The 16,041-nt window shown below is 43.4% G+C and overlaps 1 protein-coding gene and 1 non-coding gene across 9 annotated transcripts in view; both read right to left on the bottom strand.

Annotated features, from left to right (window-relative positions):
• Positions 1-16,041, bottom strand: part of ETS1 (ETS proto-oncogene 1, transcription factor) — a 125,373-nt gene that overhangs the window by 27,453 nt on the left and 81,879 nt on the right. For 7 of the 8 annotated variants that reach the window (XM_037000811.2, XM_073239495.1, XM_073239494.1 and 4 more), the window contains 2 exons: positions 4,277-4,396; positions 2,487-2,687 (listed from right to left, as the gene is read on the bottom strand). In XM_037000811.2, coding sequence (XP_036856706.1) covers positions 2,487-2,687; positions 4,277-4,396 — 321 coding nt within the window. Of the gene's footprint in view, positions 1-2,486; positions 2,688-4,276; positions 4,397-12,396; positions 12,425-16,041 lie in introns of those variants that run through there. The other variant, XM_073239496.1, reaches the window with a different exon arrangement.
• On the bottom strand, positions 10,418-10,524 carry LOC118968826 (U6 spliceosomal RNA). Its single transcript, XR_005056676.2, has one exon. It is a non-coding gene; the product is annotated as a U6 spliceosomal RNA (small nuclear RNA).

Raw genomic sequence — 16,041 nt, 5'->3', positions numbered from 1 at the left:
GCCTGGCAACACTTGGGAAGTCACCAAAATCAGTCCCCAGCACTCCAGCTGATCAGTTACAAAACTTGAGTTCCAAACCGATCGCTTCCAAAACATAACGTATTCAGAAATATGTTAACGATCTCTTTAGGCAGGTAGATTTTAGAGCCTCCACTTCTTCTAACAGATGTTTGGTTTGTGTTATTTTTCCCATTGCCCTCAGATTTCAAGTTCGAGCCCAGATAAGAAGCAGTACACTGGTTAGGTGATTCTATTTGGTGAAATATGGCAGGGCTGCTACAGAGAAAGAGACGAGCAATGAAACCTAACGGCTGCCAGGTGCCAACTTCCTCAGGAATGAGAAAGGAATGTAGAGGAAGGTAAATAAGCATAGAAACACTCCCCACTGAACTAAGGTGAGCTTGAGGATCCTCTAATTACACTGCAATCAGATGGTGTGGCCTCTGATCATGGTATGGAGGGGTCTGATTATATTTCACTCTAAGAATCAGACATGAAAAGAGAGTCCTGGTTTGGGTCTGTCCTCAGGTATTTGAGAGCATGTTGGGAGCACAGGCTGCTGGGAAAACAAGTTTATGCCTGTACAGACAAACAGTTCCAGTTGTGAAAAAAGAAGATTAAACTTTGCTTTAGTAACTTATCAGATTGAAACATCCCCTGCACCTTTGGTCTCCCACCCCACCCCAAATAGCTATGTCCTTTCGGTGCTTGTGTTGCTCTCGTTTACTTACAGAACAAAAGCTGTAGCCTCAATACAAACATCTTGCTCAGATCTTCAAGAATCTCAAGAGAAATGACTCTTACTACCTCTCTCAAATGGAAATAGGTGGGATGACAGGATTTCAGTTCTCAACCAGACTCCATTATTTCCTAGTACTCCTGAATTGGCTTAAACTGTGCCTTTGCAGGAATATAGGCCAACCCTGTCTTCGGGGCCCAGAAGCTCCCCCATGAGTCCATGTTATTACACAAAGAACAAAGGGCAGGAAGTTAAATTGTAAAGACTAGGTTTAAGGAAATGAGTGATGCTGAGGGAACTATCTACCCGGTCCCATTTTACATATGAGGACACTAACAGGGCATGCCCTTCCCATTTCCCGGGGTTGTTTTGAGAATCCAAAGAGAAAATGTATTTGAAAGCACTTTGTCAACAAGGAGGTGCTATGTAGATATTAATTACCACTACAATCAGAGGCAGGCTCAGTCACTCCAGAACACCTGGGCCACTCCACGTGGTCCAGGGCAACACATTAACAGAATGTGTTTGGGTAGCATGGTCTGGTAGAATCCACTGTTGTGTTTATAAGCCAACAGTTACATCCAATCTGTCATGAGCCTGCCATATCTTCTCCCTCTGTAAACAGGTCGCTCATGTCAACACGTACGAGTGGGCGTGCAGTTACCCAGAGAACATGCAGGTGCTTGGGGGCAGCCTATGCAGCTGCCCCACAATCCCGGGCAACAGCAGCCGCTGTGAGATTCACCTAGTTCTTGACTGTTGGTTTATTTATTTTTCAGCAGAAGCTCATGAGAAGGAAGAAAGATAACACTTCTGTACCCAGAGGAATCTAATTTGGGTCTCTCTTGAGCATTGCAAAGTGGAAAATATCCTTGAACAAAGGAAAGTATTATATGGAGTAAAAGTGCTAATCGTGAGCTGTGCTCCCTGCCCCCAGCATCTGTGCCAACACTTGGAGCTGGTGACCACAGAGAAAGGGTGGGCCTGGGTCAGGGAGGGCAGCAGGCTTCTAGGCTTACAGTCAGCTGGAGGGCACTGCGGACTGCTGGTAACTGCAATTTATTTTAAGAAAAAATACAGAAAAATACGCACAAAAACACCCAAGTTTGCCGCCTGCTGCTGTTTCTATACTCAGCCAGGACTGTGGTACGTGAGTCACTTGGTCCAAAAAGGTTGGAAGAGGCTGGCAGGGGAGGTCATGTCACTACAAGTTTGCAACACATGGTGCCCTGACATAACCCTAGTTTCTGTCCCAGATGAAAAAGGTGCTCCACACTCGTGCAATTCCAACCCAGTGGGCAGAGAAGCCCGTCTTATTAATAAGTTCTGAGAAACTAAGCTCTGTTGTAGATGCAGCCAGGTACCACACTGCCATGGATCAAGGGAGTGGGTATTAAGTTTGCCAGAAACAAAACCAAACAACAAACTATCTTGTTGCTGGCTATGGGCCCTGTCTTATTCAAAGCGTGCGTGAGTCTAAGATAAAGATTGGGATCAGAATTTTGCATCCCAAGAAGCTTCAGAAATACAACCTTGCTGAAGATTAAAATTTAAAACTCCAAAACATAAAGAGAAAGAAACTAGCATTTATGGAGCACCTGGTGAACACATGTCTCCACAAGCCACATATGCTGTGATAGGACACCCCCAGACAATAGCATCGATGTCCCACAGCAGAGCACGTCCCCCACCTACTCTCCCAGCAACTCCACACAAGTGTCCACCTCACTCTAGCCCACACATTTACCTTTCTGCAGGATCTCAAGATGTTCCCACAGGATGTCCCCAACGAAGTCCGGGGCCAGTTCGAGAAAGCAGTCTTTCCCCAGGGCACAAAGGGCTGCTCCGTTCATACAGAACTTCTGGAAGTCCACACCCTTCAGGCTGAACTCATTCACAGCCCACATCACCCAGTCCCGAACGTGGGTTTCTGTCCACTGCCGGGGGTCTGAGGGGAGAGATCAGATGAAGAGCCAGCAGGTGAGCCTCCTAACTTCCACCCGAGCCTCAGACACCACACCGAAGGATCTGAACTTCACCAAGGATGTTCTCCGACTTACAGAGGTAGGAGGCACCAGCCTATAAATGCGTGCCACGGGGCCCTTGCATAGCCTTCTCCCCGCACTCAACATCCCCACATTCTCTATCTTGCCGGCTAGGAGATCACTATCATCAGCCAAAAAGTAACCCATGAGTTTCTCTACCCTCCATTCAGACAAAGTTCCCATGAATTTCTTCTCTCGCTGCCTTATTTCCATTAGACCTTTTTTTTAAAGCCTGGGACAAGAGAATAAATGACTTCTTTAACAGCAATAATAACAAAGTCAAGCATGTTCTAGAGATTGCACTCACCCCTCCCACTCTTAACTTGTAATTTACTTGAGACCATTATTCTTAATTATTTTTATCTGAGCTAATTATGGTTTAATAATCATAGCAATTAGCAAAAGTCATTCAAATGGCACTTAGTAATAACAACGTTATCAGGTGCCTCTATTTATTACACCAGATGTCATGTAAAGTATACACGTCTCACAAGCCCGCAATGAGTAGCTCTGAAGAACAGACATACTCTCCAAGTGTGGTCCAAAGTTTAATGTGGTTACACTAGCCAATGACATTTATAAAGCTCAGATCATGGCAGGTTGTGGTGCCTACAATACACCTGCTCTCAAGGTTACCCCTTCAACCTAGCAGATGACTTTGTGAGATGTGGGAAAATCCAGGTGCCAGAATTCATTTTATTCTGCCTTGAGACCCTAAAAGCATGTTGGGCACTGCTGTCAGCTGAGGGGCGTGGCAGGTAGCATACCTGGGAAAAGGGTTACAGCTACATTCAGTCTCTATCGAAGGCTTCAGTCAATGAGGGCTGGAAGCATCTTATGTAGCAATCTAAAGACTGGCCTGGTCTGAAGGCAGCATTACTCTTACTCAGTAGAAAAGGGTTATTTCTGCTCTCACTTGTTCAGGAAACGGCACTTGGTAAAGGCCAGTGTTCTCCAGGCATTTCTCCTTTCTGACAACTCTAGTCTCTGAGCAAACCCTTTTAGGTGAGAACACCCAAGTATGAACCCATTTCACCAAAGCACATGGGAGAAAAAGAACCATCAGTAAATTCCAAGAAAAGTAGCTCGCTGAGTTCATCCAACAGTGGCCTAGATGGACTCTAAGACCATGGTTTTCCTAACTTGTCTGGACTTTGGAATCCCTTGAAGAGTTTCAAAACAGCTGATGCTACCAGTAATTGTGACTGAATTGGTCTGGGATATGGCCTGAGTTGTGGAATTTTTTAAAGATCCTGAATTTAATGTGCAAACAAGTTTGGGAACCACCGCCCTAAGAATAAGCTGGTGGCGACAAACCTGGGAGACGGAGAAGCATTAGCAGGTGTCTAGGACTGTTCTGAGAGACGTCTGCAACAACTTGTGACTGCTGACTAAAGTGTGCTTAATATAATGTCTATCTCACACTACAGGTCCAGAGAAAACTAACGGGGCCTAATAGTCCAACCCCATCCTCTCCAGCTACAAAACATACCTTTTGGAATTCCCAGTCGTTGCTGCTCTTTAGAGAAACCACTGAAAGTAGCTTTCAGTGCTTGAGACATCATCTCCTTGCTGCTTGGAGTTAAGAGTGGGACATCAGCACATTCCATATCTGTAAGAAAAAAATAGCATATGAATAATAAAACTACACAGGTGATGGGTGGTTAGCTACACTTATTGTGAGCATCAAGTCATTATATTGTACACCTAATAGTCAATTATAGCTCAATTTAAAAAAACTTAAATAGGTAATTAACCACCCATAACATACAACACAGCAGGAAAAAGACAAGCTGAGAAATAGCTGTACAAACATCCTTACCAGGACAGGTAAAATTTGGGGGGCTTTCCACAGTGTGCATAATCCTGAGTCTTGCCTAGAATGTTCTTCACCCCTGACAAAATAATATGCCTATTCTCTCTGCATAGTTCTCCTAATTCACCAGTAGTCTCTTGCTTATCCTCCACTTTCACTGAGAGTATTTATGCTACTACATACCTCCAGTTACCTATGGAAGGAAATCACCATATTCATTCATTCAACCACTAATTATTTAGCACTTGCTATGTGCAGGCAATTAGGGAAACAGTGAATAACACAGACATGATTCCTATCCTCAAGGAGCTTCTGCAGGGGATTAGGTCATTAAAAATTATTCACACAAGTAAACATTCAATTGCAATGTCAATAAGGGCTTCATTTGAGAAGCAGAATATGAAATGCTAACATAGAAGAGGAATTCCTGCAAGTCTGAAGGGATCAGAGAAGGCCACCCCTTAGGACAAGAGAGATGTTTGACCTGAGATCTAAAGGAAAAAAGGGAGTTCAAAAAAGAAAAAATACTGCAGACCAGCAGTTCTCAAAGTGTGGTCCCCAGACCAGCTGCATCAGCATCATCTGGAAACTGTTAGAAATGAAAATTCCCAGCACTACTCCAGACCTCCTGAATCAGAACCTCTGGGTGTGCAGCTCAAAGACCTGTGCTTTTCACACAGAATCCAGGTGATTCTGATGACCATTAAAGTTCAAGGACCATGACTCTACTTAAAGGAAAGAGCATAAATGAAGGTCATGAGATGGGGAGGAAGGGAACCTTGGCCTGTTCTAGTATCAAAAAAGTCAAGGAAGTCAGAGTAGAGGGATCAAAAGGACAATGGCTTGAGATGAGGTTAAGGAATTTATAATTTCATCTTAAGTAAAACAGAAAGTCACCGAGAGTGTTGGGCAGAAGAATGTCAAGGTTACATTTTGTTTTATCCACCAATAGTGCACAAGGATTCCACATCCTTGTCAGCACTTGCTATTTTCTGTTTTTTTTACAGTAGTCATCCTAATGGATGTGAAATGGTTATCACATTATAGTTTTGCTTTGCATGTCCTTAAACAATTAGTGATGTTTAGTCTCTTCCCATGTGCTTATTGGCCATTTGTGCACATTTCTTTGGAGAAACATCCATTCAAGAATTTTGCTCATTTTTAATAAAGTTGTTTGGGTTTTTGTTGCTGAGTTTTAGGAGTTGTCTAATACCTAAAAGAGTTGAAATAGGGTCTCAAAGAGATATTTGTACACTTATGTTCACAGCAGCATTATTCACAATACCTAAAATGGGCGGCAACCCAAGTGTTCATCAACAGATGAATGGATAAACAAAATGTAGCACATGCACACAATTGAATATCATTCAGCCTTAAAAAGGAAATGCTGACATATACCATAAAATGGATGAATCTTCAAACTCTACTAAGTGAAATAAGACAGTCACAAAAAAGACAAAATATGTCATGTATAGCACAGTCAAATTTATAGCAACAGAAAGTAGAATGGCGGTTGCCAGGGCCTGGAGGAAGGAACGAATGGGGAGTCACCGTTTAATGGGTACAGTTTCAGTTTTACAAGATGAAGAGAGCTCTGGAGATGGTAATGATGGCTGTACAACATCACGAATGTATTTGATACCACTGAACTGTACATTTAAAAATGGTTAAGGTGGTAAATTTTATGTCGTTGTTGTTGTTGTTAACTGCAATAAAAAATGGGGGAAAAAGAGATCTTAACTGTTCTGTGAAGATGGCTTAGGAGGCAATCATGAATGGATGTGGAAAAACTTGTTAAAAAGTTGTTGTACTGCCTGCGGTGAGAGGTGATGGTGGCTTTGACCAGGAAGGGGGCGATGCAGATAATACAAATGGACTAATTTGAAAGGCACACAAAGGTAATACCTACCCATAAAACATGATTTACACTGGCGGTGAAGAGTGAAGTATCAAAATGTGCAAAGGCTCAAGTGTGTCATCCTTCGCTACGCCCATGTGTGTCTTTATCTCTGCTATGTCTTAATCCCTCTTGTACTTGCAGCCCATGTGCAAAGTAAAGATACATAAATATGGGTCAAGCTAAAAATCCTCTGAGTTCACCTCCAGCACAATTTCTCACGAAAAACCAACTAGCCAACCTGTGACCTTTAGGCAGTGATATACACTTTACTGCAGTAATTTCTAGAAGCCCTCTTTCTCACCTTTCTGGATATACCTCATGTGAAACTGTCTTATAAAATGGCTGAGTTCCAAGCACGGTTACTGGAGAAGTTCCTCACCTAGCCATCTATAAACCCTGGCTAGTTAAAAAATTCCCTGGACATACATAATATGTTATTGGCTGAAAAGAATGGATACATATATGGAAAAAGATGACAACTGATGAAATCTGAAAAAAAAAGAAGAGCAAATATATTGCCTCTGAATATCAAAATGAATGGAAATTACATTGCACGAGAAAAAGGCAGGCAGCACTTTCCCTCTAGTTGGCTTTGAGCAATGCTGTCAGGAACCTGCTTGGAATCCCGGCTCTACCCTGGAAGAACAACAGTTCACTGCAGCTGCTCCCTAGGCCCTGCTACCAATGAGCAATCTGAAGTTCAGGAAAGTGGAGAGTTTGGGCTGCCCTGGGACAGGCCCAAAAAAGTCTAGTGGAAAAATCAACATGCTTCCAGGAAAGTTGACAAAATGATGGAAAATCCCAGATTGTTAGAAGGGAAAAATGGGGGGAGGGAATAAAATGTTGATTACATAACATTCAGCCCTCCAAACAATGGAGTAATGATCAAATGAATCACTAAGAAAGACATGAATGCTCCCGCCCCATTCCCCCTCTACATGCTCCAGAACCCAGAAGTGGCAGGCCCAGAAATGCCTCTAGTTAGAGTAGAAGTCAGTTTTACCCCAGAGAAAGAGACCGTATTTAACAGGAGAGAACTGCTTCTGAAACAAGTGATCAGGACAGCATCCCAGTTCCCTGCACAGGAAGGACCAGGGGGACCAATCAGCGAATGTTTAGTGAATTAAATGTTTTCCAAATTTGAATCAACTTGCTTTCCCTTCACTCTCATCCAACATAAATTCATGAACTTGCACTGTGTGGGTTTTGTTTTGTGTGTTTGTTCCCTTCATTAGATTTATGACTCGATGAAAAGGACTTTACTGATGGCGGAATTGGCCAGGACAACACATGTGGAAACTACAGGCCAGGCCAAATGGACGAGCAGTGGTTCTGCTACAAACTGGAACTGAAGGAGACCAGCCAGGAGGCTCCAGGAATCTTCTGAACTGAAAAGCATGGGCAGTCTTCTACCACCAAGGTGACATGGAGGCCAAGGGCGACAGCAAAAAGCCTGAGAAAGAGGTTTCCCAGAGTCAGCTTGCTATAGCTCCACATATGCGAGCGTGGTCTGGACAGGACCACTGGGCTGACAACACTCTGTGCTCATTTCTGCTTCCTGTCAGGGGCCAGCATTTCCAGGTTCTCACTAGTTCTCTCCAAAGGAAGATGCTGGAATGACTGTCCGTCCACCTCAAAGCCATCACCCAAAGCCCATCCATGGGCAGCTGCACCTGCCTCTGCCTGTCTGAGGACCCAAAGGACTGGACTTGTAGAAAAAGTGCTCACAGCCCAGCTGGTGAAAGCAAATCCCACTCACTTAGGATACCTGTATTTGGACTTGATGAGCTCAGGAGAAGGTCTATCACTGCCATGGACACAAAGGAGTCAGACAAGAAAGTCAGAGCATATCCGTTTATGAAATGTGTGATTTTGGTTTAAAAAAAAAATCAAACCTCCTCTAAAAGTAAGTGAGCAATTAGCCAGGCTATCTTTTTAAGTAACACAGGCAATGCATTTAAATGACTGAATAATCACATTCAAAAGTGAATGTTAATTTAAAATATTAAACTTTTTCATGTAAAATATGAATGCAAAAATTTCCTCTGTGTTGCTGGTTTATGACTGTAGCAGTGTGTTAGTCACACTGATCGACAACAGTAATGAAATCATTACACAGGTGGAGAATCTGATGTGCTTTGGCCAAAACAGGCATTCTCTGTTTTTCTTACCATACTTTATCTCTATTGCCTTTTGAATTAAGTACCAAATATTTCTAATTTTAGGAACAGCATGCAAAAATTAACCAATGCTTCCATAGGCGTTAATTAAGTGTATTTTATGGACAAGTATTAAAATTGTCTTTATGTTAATCATTAGAATTTCAGTATCTTATATTCAAATAAAACATTTGTCTCAATGCTGAGAATCTGATCTGGAGATACACTATGCCAATACAGTGGAGACTGTAAACACAGTGCACTAGAAACTGAAAACATAAATATCTTACAAGTATATCAGATCCATACAAGTGTACCCCTGATTATTCCTCAGGACCCTCAATCTGAGTTAATATTTGTAAGGCTCACCCTAAGTTTCTGAGAAGAGAGTTGTGCGGAGAATAAATTACCAAATTCTGTCTTACCAAGATTGCCCAGTACAGAGGCAGAAATGAGCAGGTAGCTTCAGTAGGGGCATAAAGAGCCAGTGGCATTCAATACAGGGAAACATCTGCTCATTTTCATTGTGGCCTAATCCTGAACAAAAGCTTAGACACACCCCACAGACATTTTAAGTCAAATGTAGGACAAAGGTTTTGATTCCCTTACATGTAACTCACAGTTAAGGGCTGTTCAATGTCCAAGATCCCATTGAGGCCATTTCATGGGACCTTTCACAGCATTCTTTCAAACTGTCCGAAACCCAATGGCTCAAATCAGCAATGCTGCATAGAATATAAACCTGAAGTGGCATTTGTTCAGTAGGAGTTCCAGACATAAGGCCTTTCACCTGGGAAGTTTCTGCTCTCACCATTATGAAATAAATGATTTAAAAAGATGGAGCATCTGGGATTCCAGGTGATGAGTGATACAGAAAAGGTGTATCATGTGACCATTAGGCCAAACCCTTGCAGATGATTACGGTGATAACTAGCTGCATGTAGTGAGTACTGTCCCCATTGATGCAGCATGAAAGCACCACCAAGAATTAACATACCCTTTACATCTGAAAACCACTTTATAGTTTACCAATACTCTTCATGTATTATTCCACAATATCCTCACAACGTGAAGCTTCCGAGGGGCCCGGGAAGGTATCACGGGATCCCTTTAACACCAAGCCTGAGAGAAACCAAAAGCTTGACCTCAAGCCACAGGGCCGTGACTTTAACTCTTTAACCCAAAGTTTTTCTACTCTATCCCACTGCTGGGAAAAGATCAGAGATTCAAGAAAACTAAACTTTTTTACAACTGAGAGAGAGATAGGGGCACTTGTAGTTCTTGATTTGGAAATTAGATACATTTTTCAATAGAAATAATGAAAACCTTAAACAAAACCATTCCTGGATTGAATACACCCAGAATTTCATATGCCTACCTCCACAAAGACATAATTAAAAGCCATTTACAGAATCGTCTATGATCTTTCCCTGTCTTGGGACTAAGGGTAGTGAGGCTTCCTTCCTTCCATACAAAGTGACACAGGTTAAATGACAACCCGGCTTCCTTCCCTGTCTGTGTTTACACGAGTCACCCTGATGGGTGCCTGTAATATAAAGTTAATTAGTTCCATAAAGTCCTACTGAAATCTGTTTCTCAAAATGAAAGAAAACCAAGAAGAAATCTTTTTTTTTTATTATGGTATCACTAATATACAATCACATGAGCAACACTGCAGCTACTAGATTCCCCCCACTATCAAGTCCCCACCACATACCCCATGACAGCCACCCTCCATGACCATAGCAAGATGCTATAAAAAATAAGGAACGCTTCATGAATTTGCGTGTCATCCTTGCACAGGGGCCATGCTAATCTTCACCGTATTGTTCCTATGTTATTATATGTGCTGCTGAAGCGAGCACAAGAAATCTTCGAGTGCATGCAAGGAGGAAAGAGGAACAACTGTCCCAAATGAAAAGACAGGATTCTGAAGACAAAGAAAAAAGACATAATGGGACACGCATCGGGCTTGATTTTGGCTCCCTGGTCAAAATCCATGGATTCCCCTCTCAGTTTTGCCACTAATATACTCACACTGGGTAAGTCACTTGATTAATTAAGGCATTGCAAAAAAGAAGTCTGTTAATAGGCAATGTCTATATCCCTCATAGAGTTTTAAAGTTTTTTATTATGGCAATTTTCAAACATACACCAAAGTACAGAGAAGAGTATTCAAAATCTATCAACATTACTAGTTTTTATTTCTCCTCCTTCCCCACACTGAAGAACTGTAAAGCTAATCCCAGATATGTACCTACAAGTGTTTTTCATGACAAGGATATTTTTGAGATAAAGGAAGATCATACTATGAAAGCTTACATGAGACAGATAAACTCATGGTAAAAGAAAATAAGGCTTCAAATTATTGTCCATGGTGCTCAATTCTAGGTCTACATTTCATTTATTGGCCCACCTGCACCACAGAACTGCTCTTAAAGCAACACAATCATGATCTAGAAAATGAACTTGGATCAGAGAGAGATGATTTCAAATCAAGTGATAAGCCAAGGCCTATGATAGCCATGTTCTACAAGCAGAAGACCACAGGTTCATTCTTCCTTACTGTTAATGTCCTCATGAACTTTTAACTATAGGTAGGAGCGTGCAAAAAAAGGGGGGCTGGGGATTCTGGCAAGCACCCAAAGGACAGTTGCCAGACTGCCTAAAACAAGTCCCAGCCAAGGAGAGAAGGTGCCTTAATTCCTTCAGATCAATAGAAATAGAAAAATGGCTGTGGCCAAATAACTCTGACTCCAGGATTGACTGTCCCCAGAAAGTTGTTATTCATCTCAAAGAGGGCTTACCCAATGAAGACATTAATATCTCAGAAGAATGTGAAGGGAAATCTCAAAAACTATCTCTATGGTCCTCTCTCATTCAAGGAAGAGTGCTCTAGAACTAGGGATGAAAGGCCCTCTGTGTCCTATACTTCAGACTCCAAGTCCTGTTGAAGATCCTAGAAATGTGGCAGGCAGGACTTCCAGCTGAGGGGGCAGGAATAATCCACAGAGCTTCCAGCTAAGGTTAATGCAAAGGGAAGTAAGTGTCCCCCCCCCCAGTTCTGTTTCCATAAGCCTAATGATGGAACAGAGTAAAGAGGGACAAACAGGAGCTTGGCTCAGTGAAAACTAAGTAAGAAAAGGCTTGGTGCCCTCATTGGGCCACCCATCCCAACCGCAGTCCATCACTGCCCCTAACAATGGGACACCATGAATCCCCACTATGTTAGGGACACATACAACTGGGCTCCTGCACATCTCTTGATACCCAACCCCTCAAACTCATCAGCCAATAAAAAAAACAAGAAGGGAGAAAGAAGCTGCATAGAAAATCCCCAAGTCACCCTTCAATAACCTGACTGACCAAAAATGCAATCCAGTCTCCAATTTCAGCAGCTCAATTCTGCTGCCAATGCACACGGCCACCAGGGAATGCACACTGCTTGGGTACAACATGCCAGCACAGAGGTAAATGCCTCTTCACAGAGGGAAGCGGCCCCAGGACCAAAGAGGCGGTCCTTTGAGGGGCAAGCATGGTCCAAGCTCTGCCGGAGGCTGGCCAGTCCAGCAGCCAGGCCTGGGAAAGAAGCCTACAGAGAGGCTGAGCCCACCGAACATCTGTAGGAAGTGACTTCAGCCCTCTCACGTCTTCCCTTCATCCACCCCCTGCCCCATCCCCCAAAAGGAGTTTTAACACATTATAACCACTAAAGTCCTGAGGATTTGGTGACTCACCAGGCTCACACATGGTTCCAATGAGCCCTTGACCATTACATGGTAGGGGGGCAGCAAAAACAAATGAAAGCAGTTGTAATTCGGCAGCGCCGGGGTTCAGATCTGCCAGACAAAAAGGATTGCAGGCATGTTCCCAAATCCGTTCAGGCACCTGACATGCAAAAGCTATTTTTAATCGCTGGATTTATTTCTTTCCTACCCCCTCCACCATCCTCCACCTTAGCAAATGCTTGGAAGTCAGAGCAAAACCCAAATCAGCTCCAGGTGTTCAGGGAAACCCAGAGAGGCTCTTCCGTTCCAGAATCTGAGCCAGAAAGTACAACTGTCCCCCAGGTCCTGCAGCTGAATTTTCTTGCTCTTTCCTTAGAATAGTTCAGATCTCCCACTTAAACAATGGGCGAATAATGCCTGCAAGAGGAAATATTTGAATGAATGTGCCCTAAAGTCATAGGAATGACCTAAATGTGTGTTTTCTCTAGCAATCCTTGCAAGGGAAGGTGCATGAGATGAGGTCAAAGACCACTGAGATGGCACATTCTCTCATTCTCTAGGATTCTCGACTTGCCTTGCAGTGGGTATTAAATTAGATGTGTGCTACGATGCCAAAGCCCAATACTTTGTATTAGTAGGTGCTCAATGAATTATCAGTGACTCAAACTGAACTGAAAGGTGTCTTGTAAAATAGAAAGACTAAAAAAAATGTATGATGTTATTTCCAAATGCTTAGAGAGACAGCAAGGAGAAGGAATCTTGGCAATTTCCCAAGTACAACTAAGCAACTGAAAAAATTAGAAAAAATGAATGCAAAAATCTGATTCTGAGATAGAAATGGAAATCTGAATCTGTCTCTTTGTTTTCACAGAATAGACTGATTTCTTACCTATTCTGCATCCTCCAATCTGCTACAGGGGAAATCTTTTTTGTAGCAATAATCATCTAAATATGTGTTTTGCCATGACAACACCTCACAGCTGCAGGATCCCATGGACCTAAGATACCTTTTGGTTTTAAGAACTTCCTAAGAGTGTCATTTGAGAGTAGATATGGCACAAAACAAAATTGTGATTCTGTGCTCAAAACTTTTTTCTGTATGTTTGCTATTTGCCAAAACGCGAGTTGCTTTTTACCCTAGTCATCGCATGCCCTTAAATGGATGACACTCTCATAGCTGAAAAGAACGTTTTAACTGAGATTAGGATTTCTCTACTCAGTGAAATACTTGAAAGAATAAAGGTCTTACAATGATCATTTAAAGCCATTTACAGAGTGCTTCACATGTTTCAAATCATTTCCCACATAGATGATTACACTTGACTCCCACCACACTGTGCATTTTACAAGTCCTGATTGTCCCAGAACAGTGTGACTTCTTTGTCATGGAAAACACAGAATCAAGACTCCATATTGTCCAGGAGAGAAGTTCAAATTGGGCCCTTTCAACTCCAAAGCTTTGTGGATAACTGCACTGATTCTGATCAGTTCTTCCCATATTACCCTTCCCAGCAAGGGCAAAGTGCTGCCCTGCCTTCAGTTAGAATACTCATGACAGGGTCAGAAGGCTTTTGGTACCAACATGGCATAGGATAACCCCACTCAAGAAGAACACAGAAAATACCTGACATTCTGTATCTTGCTATGATCCCAGGTTCCACTACTTCTGGTTTATGTATCAGCGTTTGATGCTTCACTCTCTGAGATCCTGAAGATGCTAAAATAATCGGGCTAGCCAATTCATTTTAATTTCATTTGGTGCCCCCCTACAATTTTCAGTATTGCTATCTGAACAGAATTTTACATTTTAGAAAATGTTTTTTCCCCTATGCTAACATGATCCTGGAATCAACCAAGTTGTTAGTATTCTCTCACCCTACAGGTGGGGATATGGAGGCTTACAAAGTTTCCTTAAGTGATTTAACCAAGATGATCAAGCCGGTCAAGTGAAAAGAACCAGACCTCAACCCCAGATCCTAAGACACTAAAGCTAAGAGTTTCCTACCCGTACGTATTAGCAGAGTGAAAAGCAGGGGAGGCAGAAAAAGTGATGGACACAAGGTCATTTCGTTTCTTCCATCACTGCCATCATAGAGCCCATTCTTTCTGGAAAAGGGAAGCGCCTTGGTTCCTGGGACTCTGCGGACAGCAGCTGCAGCGTCAGAGCTTCCGGCTCCAAGAGCGTCCTCCCCAGTTCGGGGCCCAGGTTAGAGCCCACCTGCCACTTGGCTGGGGGCAACACAGGCATGGGGGGTGAGCAGGGGAATTCCTGGGGATCACTGGAGAGGCCGAGCTGGTCAAAGTGGAGGACGAGATGTTTTCCCCACGGGCAGAGGAAAAAAATCTGCGCAAACAAATGCAGTGGAGCCCGTGTATTTAGGCTGGAAGAGGTGAAGTTTTTCTGCACTTCTGAACTGTTTTCTCAAGGGCGGCCTCGCCCTCCCACGCAGGAAACAAACCCAGAGGCAGGCCTCTCCCAGGGAGGGCTCCCGTCGCTGAGGGCTCGCCCAGGGCAGCAGAGGAAGGGGGTCTTGAGGGAAGGGGTGGGCGGCAGCGTCCACCTGGGCGCATAGAGGGCGGAGCTGCGAGAAGAGGCGCAGGGGCGGGGCCGGGAGCTCGTGGGGGCGGGGGGCAGCCCGGAGGGCAGGGGAGAGGGGCAGAAGGGAGGGCGCAGAGGAAGCGAACAACGGAAAATTTTAAAACAGGAGGATAGGCAGCCAGGCGGCTGAGTGGAAGTAGGCTGGGAAGAGCCAGCGACTTACTCCCCAATGAATGATGTTCAGAAAGCAGCAATTCTCCATGAATTTTGAGAGGGAATTCTCTCTCCACTTTCTTATTTATTTATACATTATATAAATGCATTTTTAAACCAAAAAAGGACCATTGCTTCCAATGGGAAAAAGCCTTGTTGAGATGAAAGCCAGTCTTCAAAAATCCCTTAGAGGAAGCTGAAACCCCACGTCTTGGAGCTGCAGAAAGAAAAACAAAGTGGACAGTCTTCCTGTGTTCTAAGGCTTTTTTATGCAGATGTGTTTTTCTTTTAATAAATAAATCTGGACAGAGAAGGAAAAGGCATACCCGTAGCCACTCACACAGTGCAACTGTTTTCAACCCCAAGAAAGCACAATGAAAAATAAAAATATGTAAGTTCATTTTCCCAGTACAGGGACAAATACTCTCAACATGCCAACCACAGACACTGAAGCAATACGCTCTACGCTCTACATACGTAACCCACCCAGGCTTTCCAAATCAACGAAGGACCACCTGCTAATGAGTAATAACAGTAAGAGGCCAGGCGGGACCTGGGACACAGTCCCCAGACTTCCCAGAAAGACGGACAAAGGTCCCTTAGCACACCACCTTACATGAGACACTCAGGCGCTCTCTACATTTTGAGCCACTCTGTTTCACTTATGGTCTGCAATTATTTTTAAATGATTACATACATAAAGTTACCATCTGCCTTCTTCGGAGTTCTACTCACTGGCCCTACCTAGTTCTGTTGGCTGAAGCCGTGCAGTACCAGGTAAATCTTTCTTCATCTCTGTTTTTCAGCTGCTTTACTCATCCCTTTGTCATCGCCTCGGTCGGGCTTTAAAGTCCCTTGGTTCCTTCAGCCATTCATGGTGGGTTGGTTTTGCCCACCCCACC

The sequence above is a fragment of the Manis javanica genome, chromosome 6 (assembly GCF_040802235.1).
Source record: "Manis javanica isolate MJ-LG chromosome 6, MJ_LKY, whole genome shotgun sequence".
In the NCBI taxonomy this organism is placed as follows: Eukaryota; Metazoa; Chordata; class Mammalia; order Pholidota; family Manidae; genus Manis; species Manis javanica.
This window is presented reverse-complemented; position numbering and strand designations above follow the sequence as displayed.